Source organism: Siphateles boraxobius, unplaced genomic scaffold (genome assembly GCF_051911475.1).
Source record: "Siphateles boraxobius isolate OS27281-9 unplaced genomic scaffold, OSU_SipBor_1 5, whole genome shotgun sequence".
Lineage (NCBI taxonomy): Eukaryota > Metazoa > Chordata > Actinopteri > Cypriniformes > Leuciscidae > Siphateles > Siphateles boraxobius.
The window spans coordinates 35,086,294-35,111,095 of NW_027509141.1; the positions used below are offsets into that span (position 1 = coordinate 35,086,294).

Here is a 24,802-nt window from a genome sequence, read left to right on the forward strand (position 1 = left end):
CTATTGATACGGAAGGGGATTAGGGCCAAGCATATAAAAAAATAAAACCATCTCGATATTAAAGTCATTATAATGCAAAATTAAACTCGTTAAATTTCGAGAAATTAACTCGAAATACAATCTTGAGAATAAACTCATTAAATATCGAGAATAAAGTCGTTGTGATTCGAGAAAAAACTCGTTAAATTTCGAGAAAGAAAGTCGAAATACAATCTTGAGAATAAACTCATTACATTTCGAGAATAAAGACATTTTGTTTCGAGAAAAAACTTGTTAAATTTCGAGCAAAAAAACTCGAAATACAATCTTAAGAATGAACTCATTAAATTTTGAGAATAAAGTCGTTGTGTTTCAAGAAAAAAACTCGTTAAATTTCGAGAAAAAAAGTCGAAATAATTGTGAGAATAAACTCATTAAATTTCGAGAATAAAGTCGTTGTGTTTCGAGAAAAAAAGTCCAAATGAAATGTAGGGAATAACGCATTCGATCAGTGTTCATTGCATAGCCTATACTGATAGAGGAGATGGCAGAGTTGGATCACTTAGTCAAGCTATATTTTAGACTTTCTTTCAGTATCAAAGAAATACTTTAGCTAATTATGACAGAATAATAATTAGCAAACGAACTTTAAAGAGAATTTGCAAGCGGCTAGCTCTTTTTAGAAGAAAAAATCAGTCCAAATTGCGCGATGTACTCGCTTTTGTCCAACATGAAATGAGAACCAGTGGACAAATGCAAGTTTATCGCTGGCTTCACCTACGCGCGATTCATCAGGGGTTCATGGTTTCCCAGGATACCATAAGACGCATTATTAAACTGGAATTTCGACGAAGCCATTTATGGCTGTATAGATGGTTACAGTCGTTACATTCTGTGGATGGAGGCGTACACAACCAACAACGATCCTAAAGTAATAGCCAGTTACTTCATAAAAACAGTTACTGGCATAGGAGGGTGTCCAGTTATTACTGGTGTCCAGTGTGACAGTTATTATTCTGTCATAATTAGCTAAAGGTGGTAGTATTTCTTTGTTACTGAAAGAAAGTCTAAAATATAGCTTGACTAAGTGATCCAACTCTGCCATGTCCTCTATCAGTATAGGCTATGCAATGAACACTGATCAAACGCGTTATTCTCTACATTTCATTACGACTTTATTTTTGAAATTTAATGAGTTTATTCTCAAGATTGTATTTCAATGTTTTTCTCGAAATTGAACGAGTTTTTTCTCAAAACACGACTTTATTCTCGATATTTAATGAGTTTATTCTCACGATTATTTCGAGTTTTTTTCTCGAAATTTAACGAGTTTTTTCTCGAAACACAACACCTTTATTCTCGATATTTAATGAGTTTATTCTCACGATTATTTCAACATTTTTCTTCGAAATTTAACGAGTTTTTTCTCGAAAAACAACGACTTTATTCTCGAAATGTAATGAGTTTATTCTCAAGATTGTATTTCGTCTTTTTTCTCGAAATTTAACGAGTTTTTTCTCGAATCACAACGACTTTATTCTCGATATTTAATGAGTTTATTCTCAAGATTGTATTTCGAGTTAATTTCTCGAAATTTAATGAGTTTAATTTCGAATTATAATGATTTTAATCTCGAGATGGTTTTATTTTTTTATTATTGCTTGGCCCTAATCCTCTTACGTATATTGAAGCACAGGATTCCTAGGACTGATACTGAATGCAACTAACAGGAAGTAATCTGTTCTCCTCTGACATTTATTTTGAAAGTCAGTTTCTCTTCTGGGACTTTTATTTTGAAAGTAGTATGTTCTTCTGGGACTTTTATTTTGAAATCTTAGAGGTTCAGTGTCGGTCTGTCAGGCTGTGTGTTTGTCATGACAGGAGCAGATTTAACATCCCTGAGATTGGGTGAGATGTGTGATTCATGTGTTTTATAACATTTTTACTGATATGCGAGGATATCGATACATAAAGAAGGAGAGTAAAGTATTTTAGTCAGGTATTTTTCCTGATCAGCAAATCATGTGTCTCGTGCGCTAACGCTAAAAGCTCATGTCACCTCTACAAACATTTGACAATTCAACTACTGACAGGCGATTAAATATTTAGTTTTTATATAACCAGAGAGCAAATTAATCGTTTTACAGGATTCAGATCAGTAAATATTCAAGTTAACTGCATAGAGTTTATAAAATTTGAACTTTTACGACTATCTTTTAAAATACATTTCTCCTGCATTTTATATGATTATGGTCATAGGAATATAAACATTTAATCGTATATTTGAATTTTACTCTATAAGCCAGCAGGCTGTTAATAATTTTGTCTTTGTCTAATATTACATCATGAGTTACTTTCACTTTTGACTTCGTGACATAACGTAATTGTAAACTATAAGTTACGTTATCATGATTTTTTTTACATGATACTCCAGGTTACCTGGTAATAAAAACATGTTATTATCATAGCACAAAACAAACACTGTAACATGGAAATGCTATATTACATTTTAGTTAATGAGCAGAGTTTCTTTATTAATTAACCTCAAAATCAAATTTATTTGTTTTATTTCCCAGTTTCGACAGCTCTGATGTGAAAGTCTTGAAGGTAAGAGTGAGTAAATATCATTTATAAATGATAAAGCGATAATCCAAAGTAGCCTCTCCTGAATTTGCTGATGTTTCTGAAATATTCCCAGTACAGGTGTGGAAATGGAGCAGTCAGATCGTTCTCCGCTGAAGCGTTTTGTGCTGGCCAAAAAGAAGATCGGCGAGGTTTTCGAGCAGCTCTTAGGTTACGTTCAGGAGGGCTCAGAGTTTGTGAAAGGTAATCTTTGATTTCATTTCTGTTAGACTGAAAATATCCAATCACACAGATTCTCCACTGACTTGATTAGATCAGAAGAAATGTGCAGAAGTTGCTCTAATCCAGCAGACGGTTGCCAAAGTAGGATTGGTTTGTTCGTTGCGAAGGGTTAACTATTGTAGTATTTGCATGTGTTTTGTTTATTCTTTTGTATTTGTCAACAGAAACCTCTAATAATGAGTCGCTGGAGAATATTGCAAACAGGAGCCAGTTGAATGAGATAGAGACGTACACAAGCAAACTGTCTGACATTAAAGGGGTGTTATCTCGTAATCATATGAAGGTGGCCTTTTTCGGCAGGTGAGTTTTGTGTTTGACCAGAAGTTCCACATGTCATTCACTTTTAGTTTCACTTCAGCAAATGTTAGAAACATCCTCTGTTCGTTAATTTATCAGAACAAGCAATGGTAAGAGCACAGTCGTAAACGCCATGCTGCATGACCGCGTGCTTCCCAGCGGCATCGGTCACACCACTAACTGCTTTCTGAGCGTGGAGGGAACGGATGAGGACAAGGCCTTTCTGAAGACCGAAGGATCTGAGGAGGAGAAAAGCATCAAGGTAAAGACAAGTGCATGTTTTCTCCTATACACTAAACACACAATAGATATAGGCCACATAGAATCGCCATTGGCTAGTACATTTTTTTTGTTTACTCGTCAGACTGATATTCTTTTTTATATACAGTAGTCAACATTTGAAGTGGATCAAAAAAGTTAATCAAAGTTGTCCTATGACAAGAATGGGCATTGTTCAAAATTCATGTATAACTTTGATGAAAGGGTTTGATCCACTTCAAATGTTGACTACTGTATATGCGTATGTATATATATATATATATATATATATATATATATATATATATATATATTATACACTGCTGTTCAAAAGTTTGGGGTCGGTAAGATTTTTAATGTTTTTAAAAGAAGTCTCTTCTGCTCACCAAGGCTGCATTTATTTGATTAAAAATACAAAACAAACCCAGTAATATTGTGAAATATTATTTCAATGTAAAACAGCAGTTTTCTATGAATAAATAGTAAAGTGTAATTTATTCCTGTGATCAAAGCTGAATTTTCAGCATCATTACTCCAGTCTTCAGTGTCACATGATCCTGCAGAAATCATTCTAATATGATGATTTGATGCTCAAGAAACATTTATTATTATTATCACAGTGCTGCTTCATATTTTTGTGCAAACCGTGATTCACTTTTTCCAGGATTCTTTGACAGTTCAAGAGAAAATCATTTCACTAAAAACGAAATATTTTGCATTATTATAAATGTTTTTACTGCCACTTTTGATCAATTTAATGTGTCCTTTCTGAAGAAAAGTATTAATTTATTTTAAAAAATAATAAATCGCACTGACCCCAAACTTTTGAACAGTAGTGTATATATATGTGCCATCCAGAAACTTGCGCTCTGCAAGTGAACGTAGTCTTGTGGTGCCATCTCAAAGAGGCACAAAATCTCTTTCTCGGCCTTTTATCTGGACTGTTCCCTGCTGGAGGAATGACCTGTCTAACTCAACCAGAGCGACTTAGTCCGTAGCCATTTTCAAGAAACGGCTGAAGACGCATCCTTTTCGGCAACACTTGATCCATTAATACTAACACTTTCTCTTCTATTCTATATCTATTTATATAAAAAAGTACTTTTACTGCGTTAGAATAAACTGTTGTCCTATTGTTCTAATTTGTAAGTTGCTTTGGATAAAAGCGTCTGCTAAATGAATAAATGTAAATGTGTGTGTGTGTGTGTATATATATATATATATATATATGTGTATATGATTCCACCAAATTAGCTTGTTTGAAAAATGACACTGCTTTTTAAATATCTGAACGTATACTCTTACATCAGTCAATCAAGCATTATATTACGATATTATGATAATCAAGCACTATTTAATGATAGAACTTTATAACTAAATTATAACTAAAACTTGGTAACCATGCATATTTGTAATTTTAACTGAACTTAGGACTGGTGGTGGTGCTTAAGATATTGTTGGTCATTCAGTGTTTCTGTAAAAAAATAAAAAATAATAGTTATTATTAGTGAAAGATAATAATACTACTACTAAATCTATTACTAATAACAATATACAACGCACTAAGGATTGATGAGTTCATCAGTTCATGAATAATCAGCGTTCGCTCGAACTGATTTGCTGAAATCAAAACAGGGATGAGCGTCAGCCAATGAGATTTAGCCGTTTGAGCATTAGTTCCGCCCACTACAGGAGAAACCGGCATATCTTCTGCTTGTTCTTAAAAGCTGAATAATTCCAAGTTAACTCTGTTAGTTTGACAGGAAAATGCAACAAAGAATATCGTTTACATGTAACGCATCGATTCTGCGTGTCTCTCTCTCTCTCTCTCTCTCTCTCTGTCTCTCTCTCTCTCTCTCTCTGTCTCTCTCTCTCTCTCTCTCTCTCTCTCTCTCTATCTCTCTCTCTCTCTCTGTGGTGTGTGAGAAACACAGCGCTCTCAGCAAAGCGACCGCGAATCGTGCGCTTTCACACTAGAGTTTACAGTACGTCAAATACTTTTTGAAAAAACAAAAAGAAAACAGAATTGCACATATAACAGTGTTTATAGTCATAAAACCGCCTCTTAAAGTGCACATGATGAAGGCCAAATACACCTTTCCTCTTCAGACAGTAAATCAGTTGGCTCACGCACTACACATGGATGAGAGTTTGGATGCTGGCTGTCTCGTGAAAGTCTTCTGGCCCAAGACGAAGTGTGCCCTGCTCCGAGATGACCTGGTTCTGGTGGACAGGTACACTTCCATGAGCCTAAAGTGCTGTTAATATGTCCCATTGTAGCATAGTATGAAGAGTAAAGTTTGTATGTTTCACTTTTTTGCTTTCAGCCCTGGAACTGACGTCACCACACAGCTGGACAGCTGGATCGACAAGTTCTGTCTGGATGCTGATGTGTTTGTGTTGGTGGCCAACTCTGAATCTACACTTATGAACACGGTGAGTTGCGCACTGTTTTCAAAATAAAGCAAGGAGGGAAAAACGCTGGATTATTAAACTGTCGAACATTAATCTGACTGGCATGTGATGTCACATGGTGTGAAGTGTTTGTAGTGTGCTAATATGGGAAAGTATGCAGAGGAGGAGGAGGGGTTGCTCAGTGTTTGGTTGCGTTCAGTTCACAAGAATGCAGTGCTGCCTTTAGATCACGCACAGACTGAGGCCCGTCTGCTATCCCAGGATGCTTTAGTTGATTTCAGGGCCTCTCGGGGGATTTTCATAAAGGGCAGATAAACAATCCATTATAAATGACATTCCCTAATGTTCAGGGGGCATTACTCATGGAAAAACATGCTGAAAACTAAATTTATATTATTTGTACCAGTGTTTTTATAAAACTAAAACCATTAAAATAATTATAGGTACTTCAAATCAAATAAACATGAACTGAAATAAACTATAAAAAAGTTATTTAATATTATGTATTTAAACCAAGGCAGCATTTCTCAGTTTCCTTTTATTTATCTTGATGTACTAAATAATTAAAACTGAAATAAAGATTAATAAAAACTATATAGACATATTTAAAAAAAAAATAAATATGGCAAAAACATACAACTACATTACTAAAACTTTAAGTTTAAAATGAAAACAATGTAACAGTGCATGACCTGAAACATTTATTGTGTATACATATGGAAGTATTTAACTAAATTATATAATGAAGTTATTAGATAATTCATGGAAGGTTGCACAAAATAAATCAAATTAAAATGTAAGCATAGATAAGATATTTTTTCAGATGTGAAATCTGAATCAGAATGTGAAACATATAATGTTGCGAATAACATAAAAAGAAATGGATAGAATAATATTTCATTTTGTATTTCACATCATTTTTCATTTTACATGATAAAATAAATGTATTTCATGTCTTATTTATTTCTTCTTATATTTAATTTGTACTTTATTGTTTTTTTTCAACGTTTCATTAATTTTTAGAATATAATTTCTTTATATATTCATTCATTTAATTTAGTCTGTTAAAGTCCTCCATATATTTAGTTCTATGTTTAAGTGCACATTCTTCATCCTCCCGACTGATTTAATGCAGTAGTTTATTGCTGCTCAACAGCTGATTTAATAAGAGTGAACACATGTTGTCTTTACACTGCCAGTGTGTGTGTTTGTGTCCTCTACAGTGTTTCCATCACACGACCCCTAGTAAACCCAACCTCATCAACCTCTTTGTTATTTCTTTTTAAAGGAGAAGCATTTCTTCCACAAGGTCAACGAACGCCTCTCAAAGCCCAACATCTTCATCCTGAACAATCGCTGGGATGCTTCTGCTGCCGAACCGGAATACATGGAGGACGTGAGTTTGTGTGGATCACTACGGATCAGAGGGCCGGTCTTATATTAGTTATACATTTCAAGTCAAACTGTGCAGCCTCTCTTAACCCGTAAATAAATGCATCGATCCGCAAATTACGTTTGCGTTGTTAAATGGTCTAGTGGTCGATCTTTTGCCAAGCGTGTCAGAGGTTACAGGTTCTAATCCGCACTTGTATAGTTTTTTTTTCTCTCATCAAAACTGAATATGTTCATCAGTGGTTAGAGCAGTGTTGTGGCTGAACACGTTTTTTGAACGATAGTTCATGAACTCTGTCATATTTTGGGCGAACGTGAACTGAACTTTTTACTGCCTGATGAACGTTACTGTGAACTCGTTCATTCTGGTGTCTGTGAACGCCACGCTCTCTGTTTAACTTCGTTCAATAGGGCGCCAGATTTCTATAGAGCCTTACTGTGCGTTCACACCGGACGCGAATAGCGCGTCAAATTCGCGTCTACCGCGTCTAGTTTGCCGCTTGACCACTTTGTGTTAATTCGCGTGTCAAGAGAGAAACTGACGCGCGTAAAAACAAAAGTTTGAAGCGAAATTTACGCGCGTCAGACGCGTCAGAATCGAAACCCGTTGGCGGCCATCTTTTTTATGTTGATCGAGCATTCATCGGAGAGTCACCCCTCTGTATTTGCTCTGGAGAGCAGAACGGCGGCGTAGGGGTAATCGTCGCCGTATTTGTGTCCATCAGACCCTTCGAAGGCGAACCCAGTGTGGCGAGTTTCACCATTGGCTCGCTCCAGGAGCTGCGCCTGGATGACGGCGGCTTACAGCGGTACTTCCGCCTGTCCCGCGCCCAGCTTGATGACCTGTTGTCCCGCATCGGGGCGAGGAGCACCCTCGCCCTCATCCACCTAATCTGTCATTTATTTTTGTTTTGATGATAAATGGAGCCAGCCTCCAAAAGTGATTAATCTGTCCTGTGATTTTTCTCTCTCTCTCGAACAACACTGTCCAGACACGAACTTATGCAGTATGTTGGTTGTCCATACATTAATAATATTTAATATATCTAGATATGGAATAAATAGCATTCAATACAAAATGAATATGTCTCAAATATTGAAATCAAGTTTTATGTGATAAAATATTTGCTTTGTTGTGCATTAGAACCAGTCATATTACAAAATAATTTATTGAAGCCTCCAGATACTTCACCACATGACAGCAGCATGCAGCTAGGCTCCGGATTGGTTAACGCAGCGCGAATTGACGCAGAAGTTCAGATTTTTCAACTCGGGCGGCAGACGCAAATTCGCGTCAAACGCGTGAATGCACAAATAGCACTAACTAAATCATTCGCGCATAACGCGCTTAACGCGCCAGCCGCTTAATTCGCGCCATTCGCGCGAACTTGACGCGCAAATGAGGCGAATTCGCGTCTACCGCGCTGCGCTCTACGCCTCATTCGCGCCGCAGGAATTTTTTACGCGCGTAACGCGTCTTTGCATTGACTTAACATTGAAATCACTCGCGCCTGACGCGCTATTCGCGTCCGGTGTGAACGCACCATTACAGGCGAAAACCAGGCTAAAACACACCGTAAACAGGCCTTAATACGTAGCGCACCGCGGCATGCGTCATCAACACAAAAAGCAGCGAGGAGGATCGTACGATCATTTAAACGAATTTTATGACAAGGTCGTGAGGTTGGGAAAAATCGTACATTTCTGTGCAAACTGTGCCCGCCGATAAAATAATTGCTGTCTGTGGTTCTATATGGGCTGTGCAATTATTTTGAAAAATAAAAGTTCGCAGCAACATATGGAAAAAAAGAACTATGAAGTAGTTCAAAATTTTCAAGTATGAACTATGAACTGAACTAGTTCATTTTAAAATTTGTGAACTGAACTTTGAACTAGTTCATGTAGAAAGTGAACTTTCCCAACTTTTATTTTTGTGATTTCACCGGAATGAGTAGAGAGTCTCCGCAACGGCTATAGATTGAAGCGCGCGTCCGAGTGAAGACTGGAAGACACTGTATCCATGACACTGATTGCCGCGGCAACGAGCGCTCAGCTTGAGTTAAAAAACACCACATTTTAGCGCTAGATCTCTTAATTAATAGCGAACTAAATGAATGCTCTGTTAGTTAACTGGAGATGTTTTATTTATTTGTATTAGGTACATCCGGGCCTCAATGTTTCAAAAAGTGGTGGGGGACAATATCGATCCCGAGAAAAAGTGTGGGGACACAACTTCACTGGATCTAAACAAATCAATCTAACCATAGATGATCATGTGACCAGTAGTGGTGGCTTTCTTAATCTATTTAAAATAATTTTGCAATTTCCCGGTAGATTTTTTGGTCCCACTCCGTCCCTGTTACGGATGTACCTGAAGCAAAATGAAATGTATCTCTGTCTCGGATATGTCATTGATTTTGGGTTGTTTAACTGGTTTCAGGTGCGTAAGCAGCATACGGACAGGTGTGTGAACTTCCTGGTGGAAGAGCTGAAAGTTGTGGATCGCGCACAGGCGCCTAACCGCATTTTCTTTGTGTCGGCGAAGGAGGTGCTGAACTCGCGGATGCAGCGGGCGCAGGGTATGCCAGAGACTGGTAAGAGTGTGATCTTGAGAGGGTTCACGTGGCAGAGCCAGATACTCACTGCCCGCATGACATCTAGTGGATGGGAATCATAGATTTGGGTATTTAAAAAAAAAAATTTGTATCAGACATGGGACAAATGCATCACCTTTGATATGATAGTCTATGTGCCAAAACAGCAGCTGTAGGGCCTTTTATGACAGTCATAGTGCTGGAAATTTCAGTGTTCACACTTTCACCTGCTTCAATCTGAAGTGAATTTCATAACTGATTTTGTGAGTTTGATCAACTGAAGCAATTGTTTTTTTCCTGACCAAAATTTATTTCAAATATATGCAAGGAAATTGATGATCAATTTGAAAATGTATTTATTTCAAACCTCAAATGCAAAAATATGTTACACAATGTATATAAGGGGACAGGAAAATAGATTTCCCATCTTAAAATACATTTTAGGCGAAACATTTTATATATACAGTATATATATATATTAAAAAAAATTTTTTTTTTTTTGGACAATGAATAAATATATTTAGATTGAAAATATTTTTTAAAAAATGTATGAGGAAATGCAAGTAACTAAAACTTAAGTAATTGGCTCCATGTCAACCAATTGACTTATTTAAATGTTCATAATTTTGAAAAAAAAAATATTACATAGTACATTTTAATATATCCGCAAATATATTTTTCTGTTGTATGAGACATCCTCGCACTGCAAGCAAGTTAACTGGCTGAAAATATTTGTGATTTACTAATCACTGAAGATCACAAAAGCCACATTTGCAAATTGGCCATTCAGACAGACTGTGATTGTATTGCTGCACGTGTTTGAATTGTTGGTCATAGTGTCCGTTCCTACTATGGGTTCCCCTAATGTTATTGATAGGTTTCACAACTGGTGTCCCTTAATGTTCTACAAGATCTAAGTGTGTTCCCTATGAGTTACTCTGTTAAACCAGGATGTGTGTGTTTAGAGCTTAATAAAGATGCTTGTGTGTGTTTGCAGGTGGTGCTCTCGCTGAGGGGTTTCAGGAACGACTGAAGGAGTTCCAGAAGTTTGAGAGATTGTTCGAGGCAAGTAGGAGCCGATATTGCATTTGCTAGATAGGAGAACTGTAGCTGTTTTAGGTTACATCATAACAAAAAAAACAAGACTAACGCCTGTTATTATAACCAGATGTGACGCAATGCTGCGACACACGAATAAAGTCATCTTTTCCATGTTAATCAGAGTTTTTTTTCTAACCAGCGATTCACGACAGGCAACAGGAGATTTTGTTTTGGAACACACAACATTATAACCTTAACATCTACGTCTGCAAACAATATATGCATACATTGATCGCTTAGATCCTCACAAAACTTGTTAAAAATAGTTTATAGTAGAATAAAACAAAATTCATGTTTTCAGTTCGCTGTCATCATCCTCCTGTCGCTGTCATGGCTCTCTGGTTTGTGTTAAGAAAAACAAGCGCGTTGTTATTTTTAATGAGCGTTCAAGTACTCGAGTACTTCCGACTAGTGGTTGATGTAGTCGACTACCTAACTAGTCTATGCAAGCCCTAATACAAAGAATGACAATGATTATCTCAGGTACTTATACACATTATTTAATGTTAAAGTAATTCAATGTGCGTTTGAATATGATTTTGTGTTACCTGTTAATACTCATTTTGTTGTGAGAGCAGTGTGTTTGCAGAAAGACTCCGCCCACACGCTCTTCTGATTGGCTGTGATTCTTGATTTATTTGGTTGCGAGTGCACTGCGTTTGCAGAGAGACTCCGCCCACACACTCTTCTGATTGGCTGTGATTCTTGATTGATTTGGTTGCGAGTACACTGCGTTTGCAGAAAGACTCCGCCCACACGCTCTTCTGATTGGCTGTGATTCTTGATTGATTTGGTTGAGAGTGCACTGCGTTTGCAGAGAGACTCCGCCCACACACTCTTCTGATTGGCTGTGATTTTTTTATTTATTGATTTTGTCATGTATCGTAGTTGCGGACAGACAAATTGCTTGTCACTGAAATCTCATCTAGTTATGATACTGTGGTAAATTAAATTTGTATTTAATAGCTGCCTTTGCAATGCAATCTACGATGGAAATTCTATCTCTACTGATTATTTAGTTGCTTTAGAACATGTGAACAGATTTGGATGATTATCTCGTGTGTACAGTAAGCAGTGGGTGAAATAGTTTACAGATAAACTCAGTCCAGGTCGGCTGATATCTGTTTGAAGACTTCGGTGTGTGTCAGATAAAGAAGCAACGCAATTGTGCACTTCATCAAATGTGCGATAGAAGTGCTAAAATATGCAATCCCTATATGCCTTATTTTAGCAAGAACCATTGGATCACTAGAGATTTGTTTACCAGCACTAGTTATTTAAGAGAGTCCAGCTCTTCACACAGTAATGCAGGTTCTACAAGATAATGAATATCACAAACACACTTCAAAATTAAAGTTATATTGTTCATAATGGAAATTATGCCTATTATTAGGAATTTTGGGATATAAAACATCTTAACAGTCCTAAAATTGGCTTAATTTTCTTTATGAAAAATATATAATTTCTTATTTTTTCAATCAATTTTGGGATGATGTTCTTGAATGACATTGTTAGTCACAATCTACATTTACATATTAATTATTCATATTACATATCAAGACTACTAGAGAAGCTCACTTCTTCTTTTGATATGAATGCGTGCAGCAAGTGTTTATCCCGGTGAAGTTTAGCACTGTGAGCGTCTCTGTGCACATGTAATCTTCAATCTGTGTCGTCATTGCTGAAGTCTAGATTTACTAAGGCGAGGACATTTTTCTTTAGTTCAGTTTGAATTTCTGTTTCACCCTCTTCTTTCTGTTCGTTCGGTGTGGATGTATTTATTTTACAGTATATTTCAGTTTTTTTGTGTTGACAAAAATGCACTTTTGTTGATATACTTTTTAGACGGATCCCAGAAATACAGTGATCTAAAAAAGAATCTGACGCCACATTGAAATCTAGGACTATTTTATTTAAACTTGTTTAAAATTTTAACCAAAAAGTTGCTGAAATGAAGGTCGATTTCAGTTCACTATTTTTTTAGGGGACTATTCAAATGGTAAATAAAAAAATGTGGCTCTGAGACCTTTTGACCTTACTGTAATTCCTTTGGGAAAACGGTTGTTTTTATGTTTTGTTTTACGTTCATTGCATTGTTTTATTGATGGTTAACTTTTATGTTCATGCTGCTGTGAGATGAATGGGAGAGTCGTTGACGTATAGGGTTTAGATTTGCTGTAGTTTTTTAATTTAATTTCTGATGATTTAGTTTACGGCTGCAGCAGATTTGAACCTTTAACCCTTTAAAGTCGTAAAGCCGGCTCCTTTCACAGTAGCGTGTGTGTGTGTGCATGACCTCGTAGGAGTGTATCTCGCATTCAGCAGTGAAAACAAAGTTTGAGCAGCACACAATCAGAGCAAAGCAGATCACTGAAACGGTCAAAGACATCATGGATCAAATCAACATCGCCGCCGCGGACAAGAGGTGCGTCCTGTTCTTTTCTCTTCATTTTGTCACAGGAATAATGTACCAGAAGGTCCAGTAATCTACAAACCAAGAGAGCAGATTATTTTGGAGTGATTCGTCCAAAAAATCTTAAACATTATGAGTCCAGTATTGATGAAGTATCTCTAGTAGTAGGCATGTGACGGTATACAATTTTCTATCACGATAACTAATTAAGCTTTTATCACGGTATTGAATTAAGTTGCAAAACTTAAGCGTTGTCCTCCTAACAGGTCTAATAACTTTTTGTTCATATAACAAAAATAACTTTGAACCAGGGTTATCATCGTTAACTAAAACTATTAAAACATTTTTGTTTGAAATAGAGCTAAAATAAAAGATAAATATTAGTTGAAAAACTTAAACTAAATGAAATTCAGAAATGTTGCCTTGGCAATAAACTGAAATAAGTTTAGGTTAAAGCACTAAAATTATTAACTGGAAATAAAATGCATACATTTAACCTAAATAGCAATCACCATGGTATAAGTAGCATTATACCATGGTCCGTCTGAATACTCGATTCTGATTGGCTGGAAGGTGTGCAATAAAACTGTTTAATGCACAGGTAGTTCCAAGTCAGTTTAATATATTAAATTAAATTTATTTAAATAAATGTAATCTTAAGCACTACTTTACCTATTGTCTGATTCAATGCTAGATCAAGAATGCTAGATCAAACTGACACAAATAAAACAAATAATTTTTACCCTTCCAGACAAATATTGCTGGCAAATGACCAAGGTATAAGCGGGATAACGATTTCAATGCACTTCACGGCGGCAAACACTCTCCGGCTGTATCTTTGCCTCCAAGTTGTGCATTAAAATCATTTAATGCACAGCTAGCCGTGGATTATCCCTTACATGTCTAATCTCAGAGCTTCATTGTCATCGCTTGTGTAGTCACACGTGTTGTCTGATCGCAGGGTCGTCTCTCTGGAGGAGAGAGATTATCTAATTGACCGACTGGATTTTGTCCGCAATCAACTAAACCTGCTCATCCAGGACATCAAGAAAAAAATCGAGGCCATCACAAAGGAGGTAGAAAACAAGGTAAACCAGAGGAATCCACTAACTGTTCACCTTGATGATAAAACATGCATTTAATATCTGCTTGTCATGATTTAAAAATCTGAATTTCATTTGATTAATGCCAATTGTGTCGTAATAATAACTAACAACAATCTTAAATTTCAAGTTGTTTTTATACTTCCTTGTTAGTAAGTCTTGCTATCATGTGACCCACTGCTGTTTATGTGTAATCTGACCAGTCTTTCAACTTAGAATCCACAGCAGATTTAATGTTGTGTGAACATCTTCCTGTGTTTGTGTGTCTCAGGTGTCGAATGCCATGGCAGAAGAGATCTGCCGTCTTTCTGTGCTCATAGACGAGTTTCATTCGGACTTTCACCCGTCACAAAATGTGCTTAAAATCTACAAATCTGTGAGTTTGCCCTCGCCCCTTAAAAGTCAAAATCTGAATTAGGGCTGGGTAGTTTGTTAGACAAGTAGTTTGTTTAGGCATGGTCTGTAAGGAATTACAAACCTGCGCACATATATTCAAACGCACATAACTATAGAATCAATTCTTAATGCGCATGTGAACGCCATCAGCGTCTATCACAGGTTCACGTTTAAAGTCTGTTTAGAGAGAACGGTGTCGTCTTAGCGCCCCCTAATTTAATAACAAATGATCATTTAGACGGAAGTGAATCAATCAAAACTAACTTTAGCTGGAAAAAACATTTTTCAAGAACCACTATACAACCAAACCAATCTCTGTCACCTTAAATTATATGTTTATCTCTGTAAAGCTGCTTTGGAACAATCTACATTGTTAAAAGCGCTATATAAATGAGGATGACTATCGATTCAGATGTTCCAATTCGATTAGATTTCGATTCGCAAGCTCTCAATTCGATTTCGATTCCCGATTCGACTCAATGAATATAGATTTAATACAAATTCTATATTTATAAAAAAGAACAGTGAACATAAGTTTACAAGTGGTTAATTAATAAAAAGAAATAAAGAGCCACAAACCTGTATTTTAAACTCTTTTTATTTTAGGTACATTAAAACAGAACCCAACTCTATATTTCAAATGCATACAATGAATAGACAGGATTTTGATGCAAGATGAAAAATTGATGCTGAAAATCGGACAAGTCAGAACAGATGCCTTTATCAAACAGGATCAGGTTATTTTATGTTTAAAGATAAAACAAACATAAAATCACACAGCATTAGCTGTAGCATTCACATACAAGCCTATGAACAGTGCAGGAAAACTAATACTGGCTTTTGGGTGATAGGAAAATAAATATGGGGGGGGTGAAAAACGATTTGTGGTTTTTGTCAATCGATTTTTTGAAGCGACCACATTTTTAAAAACGATTAATCGAAAAATCGATTTTTTTGCCCAGCCCTAATCAGAAGAGACATTTATCAACGGTTTCATGTTTTATAAATGGATGAGCGGAGTTAATTTTCACTCGTATTTTCAGGATCTTCTCAGCCATATCGAGCAAGGCATGGGCAAGAATCTGGCCTTCCGCTGTTCTGATGCTGTAAACGACTCTGTACAGTCCTCTCAGAAAGACATGATCGGTATGTGAGAACACCAGGTCCTGGACAGACACAGTGACCTGTGTTTGATATTTAAACAGCAGTAGGTGACAGTCCTATTAATAGATAATATCAGATAACCGGTTAAGTGTTGCTTATGTAGTTCTTTACAAACATTAGTGTGTTATCTTGCTCTCTGGAATACTTAATTATGGTTGCTCAGTGGTGCCAATCTACTGTAACGACGCTAAACAGTAGTGGGTGAAATCTATATGTTGAATAATGTTAAATAATATTCTTAGTCTTTTCTTCCTGTGACGGGGCAGTCGAGACAAGCTACAAGAGTTTACTTTGAATGAGATGCCAGATACAGTAACCAAAACACCAATAATAACCAGGAAAAAAAATTATGAATTTTTAATTATGAATATACCAAAATACACCAGGACTCTTATTTTGAAATGTATATGCATTACTATTCCTAGCTGCTCATTCTAAAGAATGAGGGAGATAAAATTTGCTCTCAGCATGTAATATAAATCCCATAAAGTAAACATTGTCATAATTCATCAAAAGTTGATCATAAGCAATCTAGTGGCATTAAATGCCCTGTATTCATTGATTGCAAACTGCTCTGAATGCAGAAGGTGAAACAGTGGCATGACTTAACTTTGAAATGTGCATCCCTCATATTTATTTAATGAAATACAGCCTTTTTTTATTTGCACACATGCTTTTTAATGCATCTTACAGTTCGCACACATCTATTTTGTCATAAATGAAATGCTCACACACTGTCGAGCCCTGCGTTGTCCCTTATGTATGTAGAAAGTTCCAAGTTTGTATTTATTAATATATAGCACATTTAAAAACGGCAAACATGGCTGAATAAAGTGCTGAACATAACACAAGACAAAAAGACAACAACCACACATTCAAGACAAACTCACAATGAATTAAAAGCTAAAGAAAAAAAGTAGGTTTTAAAGGTGCAGTGTGTAATATTTCTGAGGATCTATTAACAGAAATACAATATAAGATCCATAACTATGTTTTCAGTGGTGTATAAAGACCTTGCATAATGAACCGTTATATTTGTATTACCTTAGAATGAGCAGTTTCTGTCTACACACACCGCGGGTTCCCTTACATTGAAATGCGCCGACATGTTTCTACAGTGGCCCTAAATGGACAAACGCGTTTTGTTACTATGTTGCTCTTCGTGAAGGGAAGCAAGCTTAGTTCAGCGAATAAAACACTGACACAATGATGAACAAGAAACTATTATATTCGCAATAACATATAGTTTTACTAAATAATTAAGTAAACATGATTTCTTAATTTATCCTTGTAAAGAAACCTAATTGCTGAACTGCTACTCTCTGCTGTCTCGGACGATGACATATTTTCCTGTCGGCCACCGTAACTTTTGTTGGTTGCAATTCTTAACCTCACCACTAGATGCCGCTAAAAATCACACACTGCACCTTTAAGAGAATATTTAAAAACAGTTAGACTGTGGGTTTCTTATGTAAACCGGAAGGCTGTTTCGAATCTCCTCTATGTTTTAACCGTGATCTAGGGAAAGACAAAAGTCTCTTATCACCAGACCTCAGGTTTCGTGTGGGGTTGTGTGGACAGAGTAGCAGTAGCAGTTCCCTGAAGATGCTCACTGTATGGGCAGTTTTAGCAAGAGTATGATAAATGAGTGTGTTTAGTAATCAACCTGCCTATATCTTTTCAGACTGTTTGAAGCCTCTGCTGCCCTCAGCTGCGCAGAACCAGCTCCACATGCTCATTCCCTGCAGGAAGTTTGAGCTCAGCTACGACCTGAACTGCGCCACTCTCTGCTCAGACTTCCAGGAAAACATTGAGTTTCAGTTCTCTTTGGGCTGGACCGCCCTGGTCCACCGTTTCCTAGGTCCTGTCAACGGCAGACGTGCCTTGATGCTGGTGGATCAAAAATTGCAGGTACGGTCAAACCAAAAATTATCCATATCACTAGATATTGTTTTGCTAGTGGGTGCAGGACTCAAAGTGAGGATATCAAAATAAAGTAAACTGTGACATATTATACCCAAACATTCTTCATACAGTGGACTACCAGTAAAATGTATACAAATTTGGGACCAAAATTTATTCAGTCACTTTGAGCTGACCATGTTTTGCTTAAGAGTTTTTTCTTTAATTGCTAATGCACCTTTTTACACCACAGACTGAAAAACATGAAGCATTGCTTGGTCATTGGTTGACCTAAATTGTTAATATCTAATAGTGTAGTTAAATTTAACAGCTGACAGATATTCAACCATATTCATTTGTGAGACAGAAGGATGAACAAAACCAGTGAAACATCAACTGATTTGATAACTCTGAGTTCTTGTCATATTTTATTACCATTTGCTAAACTATAGCGAATAAACTGTAATAATGTGAGAAATGTTGAAGTTGTCTGAATACATTTTAGTTTACAGTGAAATCTGCATTACCATTGGTATACAATGAGGTTTTTTTTTAGTCTGAAATGCAAGCGAAACACTTCAAGCAAGGGTGTATTATATTGTTTTTTTAAGATGACAGCTCCGCTCACCCCTTCAGCACCAGCGGTGGTTCAGTCTCAGATCCCCAGAGCTTCTGGAGGTCAAGGTCAGATTCAGGCTTCAATGGCGCAGGAAGAACTCATGATGTCAATGGTGAACAACCTGGCCTCTCTCACCTCACGCACATCTATGAGCGTCGTCATCGTTGGAGGAGTGGTGAGAATTATCTCAGTGCTTGCTTATTAATGCTTTACAGAATTCCCTATATTTTATATATGCGAGTGGTCAGTTTATGTGACTGTCAGATGTCGCATAAAAGAGTTTTTTGTCCAGAATAAGCTGTAATGTGGCCCAGCTTTTTAAAATTCAAAAGATGTGATCATATTAGTAAAAATTCGCCATAAAAAAACTGTAGTGAAGCGATGTACACAGATGTCACTTTCGAACCAAGCAGCTTTCTTTTGGTCAACGTGGCGAATCTGTGATCAACTGAACTGATGTGAAAATCTGCATGATTAATTCCCAATCACTTCGATTCCTATTTAAATTAATTAATTTTACCCATGAAAATGCAAATGTGACACACCCTAAGACACCCACATCTAAATTGTAATGTGTTTGAAACATAAATTGAGATACTTGTCATTATCAGTAGATGTAGTGTAAAAGTGTGGTCACATTAGTAAAACTTCGACAACATTTTGCTGGCAAAAAAGGTCAATTGTGTAGCAACGTATGCAGATCTTTCAAATCAAGCATCTGTGAATTCGCAAGACCAACTTGATATGTTGCGAAACCTGCGTAGGGAAATTTTTTTGGCCTCTTGTGATATTCCCAATCGTGTGAATTCCTATTGAAATGACTGGATTTCGCCGAACAACTTTAAAGGGGTGGTAAAACACGATTTCACTTTTCTAACTTTAGCTAGTGTGAAATGTTGCTGTTTGAGCAAAAACAACATCTGCAAAGTTACAATGCTCAAAGTTCAAAGCAAAGGGAGATATTTGTTTTAAAAAAAAAGGACTACAACAAATGGCTGGTAGGGACTACACGACATTCCTCCCGGGTTAGTGACATCAGCAACCCTAAAATGTACATAAGCCCCGCCCCCGGGACACGCAGTCCATGTTGAGAAGAGGAAAAGTTGTTGTGTAAGAGTACATTTGTGAGTCAGCTCAGACTTTAGCATCCTTCTTTTCACATGCAATAAAAAGTCACTCTGTGTGCATCTCACAACAGTTCCTATCCGAGCGATTTATAGATTATCATGACAGAATATGCTAATTGAAGATAGTTAACTCCACATCAGCAACATAAATTCATCAACTAACCATTCAGAGACGTCCTGTTGCATTCTACATGTTGTCACTTCTTCTTGAGTCTCTCCATCTTCGTCTGACTCTGTTTTAACATTAAAGGCAGAACAGTTTCTGTCATTTTAGTGCGTCTGCGTGAGGTAATCGCAGCTGCTAACACACAAGAGCTCTTGAAACCCCGGCCTCTGAGGCAGCTCATTTGCATTTAAAGGGCCAGGCACAAAACGGTGCGTTTTTGCTAACCCTCAAAAAGTGACAACTTTAACATGCTATATAAAAATATCTGTGTGGTATTTTGTGCTAAAACTTCACACACACACTTTGGGGACAGCAGAGATTTATTTTACATCTTGTGAAAAGGGCATTTTACCACCCCTTTAAATGTTAACTTAACTTTCCTGGGTGGAAATTATGCATTGAAGCTCATCTCTATACCTTTTGTTAGGTGTGGCGAACAGTTGGCTGGCGTCTGATCGCTCTCTCCATGAGTCTGTATGGCATGCTGTACCTGTTTGAAAAACTCACCTGGACAACCAAAGCCAAGGAAAGAGCCCTGAAGAGACAGTTTGTGGAATACGCCACCGAGAAACTTCAAATGATCATCAGTTTCACCAGCTCAAACTGCAGCCACCAAGTGCAACAGTAGGAGTTCATCTGGATTTTCACATCCGAGTCCGTTTGAAATTAGAGTTTTGTCCGTGAGGAAGCTGTTTGATTTCACTTCGGGTGAAATTAATGTCTGGGTTATGGTGTTGTGGTCCATGTTGACAATGAAGTTAACAAGTTGTTGAGATTAATATGGCTTCATGTTAGGGGTGTAACGGTTCACAAAATTCACGGTTTGGTTCGATACGTTTTCGATACAGCAAAAAGAAAGAAATGCCAGAGAAATTTCCTATTTATTAAAAGGATTTTTTTTTTTTTTTAAATAAGTGCGAGATCTTGAAACTTTTCGTTTTATAAATGGGGGAATCTTTGAAGGATGAACAAATAATGTTTTAGTCATAACATTAAAAATAACATTTAAATATGATCATATTGAGTTTAAGTGCTGGAAAAAGATGTGTGATGTACTTGAAAGCATTTTACTATTTCTGCCAAACTTCCATGGTTACAGTGAGTGTTACTACAGTAAACCCATGGTGAATGTTGCTTATGTGTGGACTTAAAGCCTATAACTAGTTCATTCATGGAACAATGTTTCTCCTGGTTTCCACATCCGTTAATAACGGAGAAATTTGAATGCTTCTCACTAGATCTCGTTATTACTTTACTGGGGAATTCAAATGTTTTGACTGGATCTCTCAGCGCTGTGTATAACACAAGCGTGCCGCACAAGCCCTGAAAAGTGAAGCCAAAGCGTCTCGATCGCCCCCCGGTGACTGGTCCTAGTATAGCTCATAAACCCCGCCTCCCCGTGTTATTCAATGGGACGTGAGACCAACTAAACAATTAAATTACACTTCACGTATCTTTTTTCCAAAGATAGTTTCTGTCATTTACTGTAGTTTTCATCACGCTGATGTAATTTCAAGTGTTTTTTTTTTAAATAAGTTTGTTTTTAGTTAGTTATTTGATGCTATAAAAACAGTGCTGTGGCGTACATGATTGACAGCTGTGATTGACAGGTTCTCTGAGCAAAGTAGTCATTGAAGCAACAACGGACTATTTTCGGGATCTTTGGAGGACTGAGGAGATTGGAGCTTTAAATTTAATATCTAAATTTCTATATTTAATTATTTCACACCGACATAATGGTTTGTTCTGCAGCAGAGGTGCTTGCGCTAGATTCAGCGAGAGTGAGGGCGGGACGAGAGCGGGACGTTGATTTCGCGGCTTTACTTCCTGCTTCACTACTGCGCATGTCTGGTCCCGAAATCGCAACTGCGCAGACTCAAGTCCCAAGATGTTAGCGCCATATCGGGACAATGGCGGCTTCACTTCTCGCAAATGGAAGAGAACGAAGGGGCGTTGTCCATCCTTTTTTTACAGTCTATGGTATAACAGTGTCGCTTGATCACGATTGTCTCGCGCTGCACTGACATTAATGCTCCAAACTGATAAACGGTCCGTGAAGCACAAAATAATGAGTAGCGCAGTTTCATTACGTTTGCCATTTGGTGTTGCCCAACGTTGTGGTGGTCGCGCTGGCGTGGATTTTGGTCGGCAGGAAAAATGGTCCAACGAATCGTTTGGTTTGTAACGCGTACCGACCCGAAAGCCTCGTACCGAACGGTTCAATACGAATAACATGTATCGTTACACCCCTACTTCGTGCATAAGTGAACTACTATTGATGACATATCATTTGCTGGTAATACTATATAGGGCTGTCACTTTTTATTCGATATTCGAATATGCATTCGAACATGACGTGAAATATCCGTATTCGAACTATGAATAAACTATCCGGTTTTTAAAGTGCCATGTTTAGCGCATTTTTTACAGTCTATGATTAGACCGTTTTTTGTTTTTTATTATTGTTTGCCATCTCATCCAGGAGCGGGCGCTCTAAACGTATAGTAGCGTAAGCCCATGACAAAATCAAGCGAATAATAGCCTCCCTGTTTTGAAAATGGAAGATAACGCACAGAACGACAGCCCGAGCGGAGAATTACGACCTCAACTCATCTAAAAAGTCGAGTCTGGAAATATTTTGGGTTCTACAGCTACACCGTATACCACTTTTCTCAACATTGACGCGCAAATCTGTGTGTGCCAGGCACGTGTGCGCGCACTGAGCGCGTGTTCTCCACCGCGGGGAACATCGCCAATAAAAAGAGAGCCGATTTCTACGGGTCTCGTAGAAATTCGAATATATTCGAATACATTACTTGATATTCGATAACCGTTCGAATTTGATTTTTCTCAAAAGTGACAGCCCTAATACTATAGCAGTATGATCAATCAGAAATTGAGTTATGGCAGCACAAGTTTTTTAATTCTGCTGTAAAGGAGAACTCCGGTCCATTCTAACATTGAGCTCATTTTTTTGTAAATTTGGAGTGCTGTTTGTAGTCGACAGTAATCGATTGTCAAGTGCGTGCGCGCGATCATTGGTGTTCAACATCTGATTCGGATGAACTATCCATTTGAGGTGATATTCTCAGAACACCACACAGCACCAAGTCTCCACTGTTGCTTAGTTACCAATGATAGTGCGCGCGCACTCGACAGTCGACTACTGTGACTTCGACCGAAAACAGGAAGTAAGTACAGGTATGTGAGCTTGCTGGATTAAAATCACTTTTATTCATGTCTTTCACATCTACTGCAGTCAGATTCACCGTGTTCACTCTAAATAAAATCACTCACGTGGCTGTGCACTTGTAAGGATGTTAAGAGGCTAAAAGCAGGTTCAAAACTTGCCCATTTAAGTCAACGGGGTGCAAATTTTAAAAAGAGGATAACACGGTGTAGGCAACACTGATTTTTGTCGTTGTTCTCTGTATTGACAGCACTCCAAATTTACAAAAAAATTAGCTCAATGATAAAATTGACCGGAGTTCTGCTTTAAGTGCTGTTTTGTGCATGCAAATAGAAAGTAATTGAGTTCCTGTATGTTAAAGTGCTCTTGTTTGCCTGATACAGGGAAATTGCCAGCACATTCGCCCGACTCTGCCAGCAAGTTGACATCACCCAGAAGGACCTGGAGAATGAAATCCAACGCCTCACTGACAAGATCCAGAAGCTGGAAACTGTACAGAACCGATCTAAAGTGCTCAGGTCAGCCCACAGATCTTGAAACAGTATTTGAGCTATCATTGAGCATGTTTACATAAACGCCAGTACACTGATAACTCCCAAAATATGCTTATTGAATTAACCCGTTGTCCCAGTTTACTTGTAATACAGTAATTTGTGATGTCAAAACCTAATAATTTGTGTATTCCATTTGTTTTATGTGAGATGTGATGTTGAAGAGGTCCTATTATCAGTCTTGATGTTTTTGGGCTCTAATAAAATTGTTTTTCATGCTTAAATGGTAAAAAAAAAACATTATTTTTCTCTATTTTCACACTCTTTTGATGGACGAAATAAATATGATTTCACACAAAAAGTGCCCAAAATCCACAGAATAAACATATCTAGTGAGTTTTAACAAGAACTGGAGTAGCCAAACAAAAGAAAATGAAGACTCACAAATATTTATAGAAGATTTACCTGTAGGTTTTTCAAATATATAAAATATATATATAATTTTCTCCTTAAAATCTTTTTTTCTTAACAAAATAGTTCTCTTTAAAAATGCATCTTGAGACTTTTGTATTCTGTGCTTTAAGTTTCATCTTAGAAAAGTTTTCCACATCTGTAATACTGATTATTTGTTTGCTTTTTTACAGACATAAAGCCACAGCTTTGGAAAAGCAGTTGGAGGATTTCAGCTCCCAGTATCTGCGTCCTCAGCCCTGAATCTGAGTTCACACACACGGACGCTCCGAGAGTGACGTGGCTCGTGAAGACTGTACGCCCTCCCGTTACGCCCTGCTGTTTAGGGTATTCTCAGCTCAACAGATGTTGCAAGGAATGTGGAGGGGAAACGTGTTACTTTTAGTTAAACTGTAAAATTAAAGCTGGCTTAGTGTGGTATTTTGGTTGAAGTTTTTTCTGTACAGAGATTATCTCACTGAAACTAAAAAGACACTATTTTGTAAACTGTGAAACTGCCCTATGAAGCAAAACATGAGGGAATTTTTTTTTGCAATATAGGTTCTGTAAAACTTTTTCCTAGAACAAACTTACTTATACCAAGCCTTTTTCACCGAGCCTTTTTCTTCCGAAACCGAGATCATGCAATCAGACAAGGAAATCCGATTTTGTAGATTTGCCTTTTGATCACAAAGCCTATTTTCTATACGTTCCTTGGTAGTAGTTTGATGAATCTAACTCCGTAATAAAATTCTCTTCATGAATTTCATGTTGTTTCTAAATATATGTAAAATAATGCAATCCAATGTAAAAGCTCCTCATATGTAATAAATATAAAATATTACTAAATTGTTCTATGCATTCCATTAATGTGGGAAAC

General features: G+C 37.2%; 1 protein-coding gene across 3 annotated transcripts; it reads left to right on the forward strand.

The window, feature by feature from the left end:
* Window positions 1-1,761: 1,761 nt before the first annotated feature.
* Window positions 1,762-24,771, forward strand: mfn1b (mitofusin 1b). Of its 3 annotated transcripts, none has more exons than XM_077204209.1 (19): window positions 1,762-1,887; window positions 2,556-2,586; window positions 2,683-2,805; window positions 3,009-3,144; window positions 3,241-3,403; window positions 5,509-5,633; window positions 5,727-5,835; window positions 7,103-7,210; window positions 9,647-9,800; window positions 10,798-10,865; window positions 13,205-13,326; window positions 14,276-14,402; window positions 14,689-14,793; window positions 15,857-15,959; window positions 17,662-17,888; window positions 18,491-18,673; window positions 20,219-20,415; window positions 23,365-23,499; window positions 24,117-24,771. In XM_077204209.1, the coding sequence occupies exons 3-19, from the start codon at window positions 2,691-2,693 to the stop codon at window positions 24,184-24,186; spliced, it is 2,247 nt and encodes a 748-aa protein (XP_077060324.1). In that variant the 5' UTR covers window positions 1,762-1,887; window positions 2,556-2,586; window positions 2,683-2,690; the 3' UTR covers window positions 24,187-24,771. The 3 variants fall into 3 exon arrangements, with proteins under 3 accessions (XP_077060324.1, XP_077060326.1, XP_077060325.1); XM_077204211.1 differs by having other exon boundaries at window positions 1,794-1,887; window positions 2,678-2,805; XM_077204210.1 differs by having other exon boundaries at window positions 1,812-1,887; window positions 2,556-2,592.
* The last annotated feature ends 31 nt before the right edge of the window (window positions 24,772-24,802 follow it).

What these genes read in the sequence shown, in the direction of transcription:
- mfn1b (XM_077204209.1), top strand. Translation starts at nt 2,691, where the DNA reads ATGGAGCAGTCAGATCGTTCTCCGCTGAAGCGTTTTGTGCTGGCCAAA. An exon ending in AGGAGGAGAAAAGCATCAAG is followed by an intron (nt 3,404 to 5,508) that starts GTAAAGACAAGT and finishes TTTCCTCTTCAG; the next exon opens with ACAGTAAATCAGTTGGCTCA. An exon ending in TGCAGCCACCAAGTGCAACA is followed by an intron (nt 20,416 to 23,364) that starts GTAGGAGTTCAT and finishes TGCCTGATACAG; the next exon opens with GGAAATTGCCAGCACATTCG.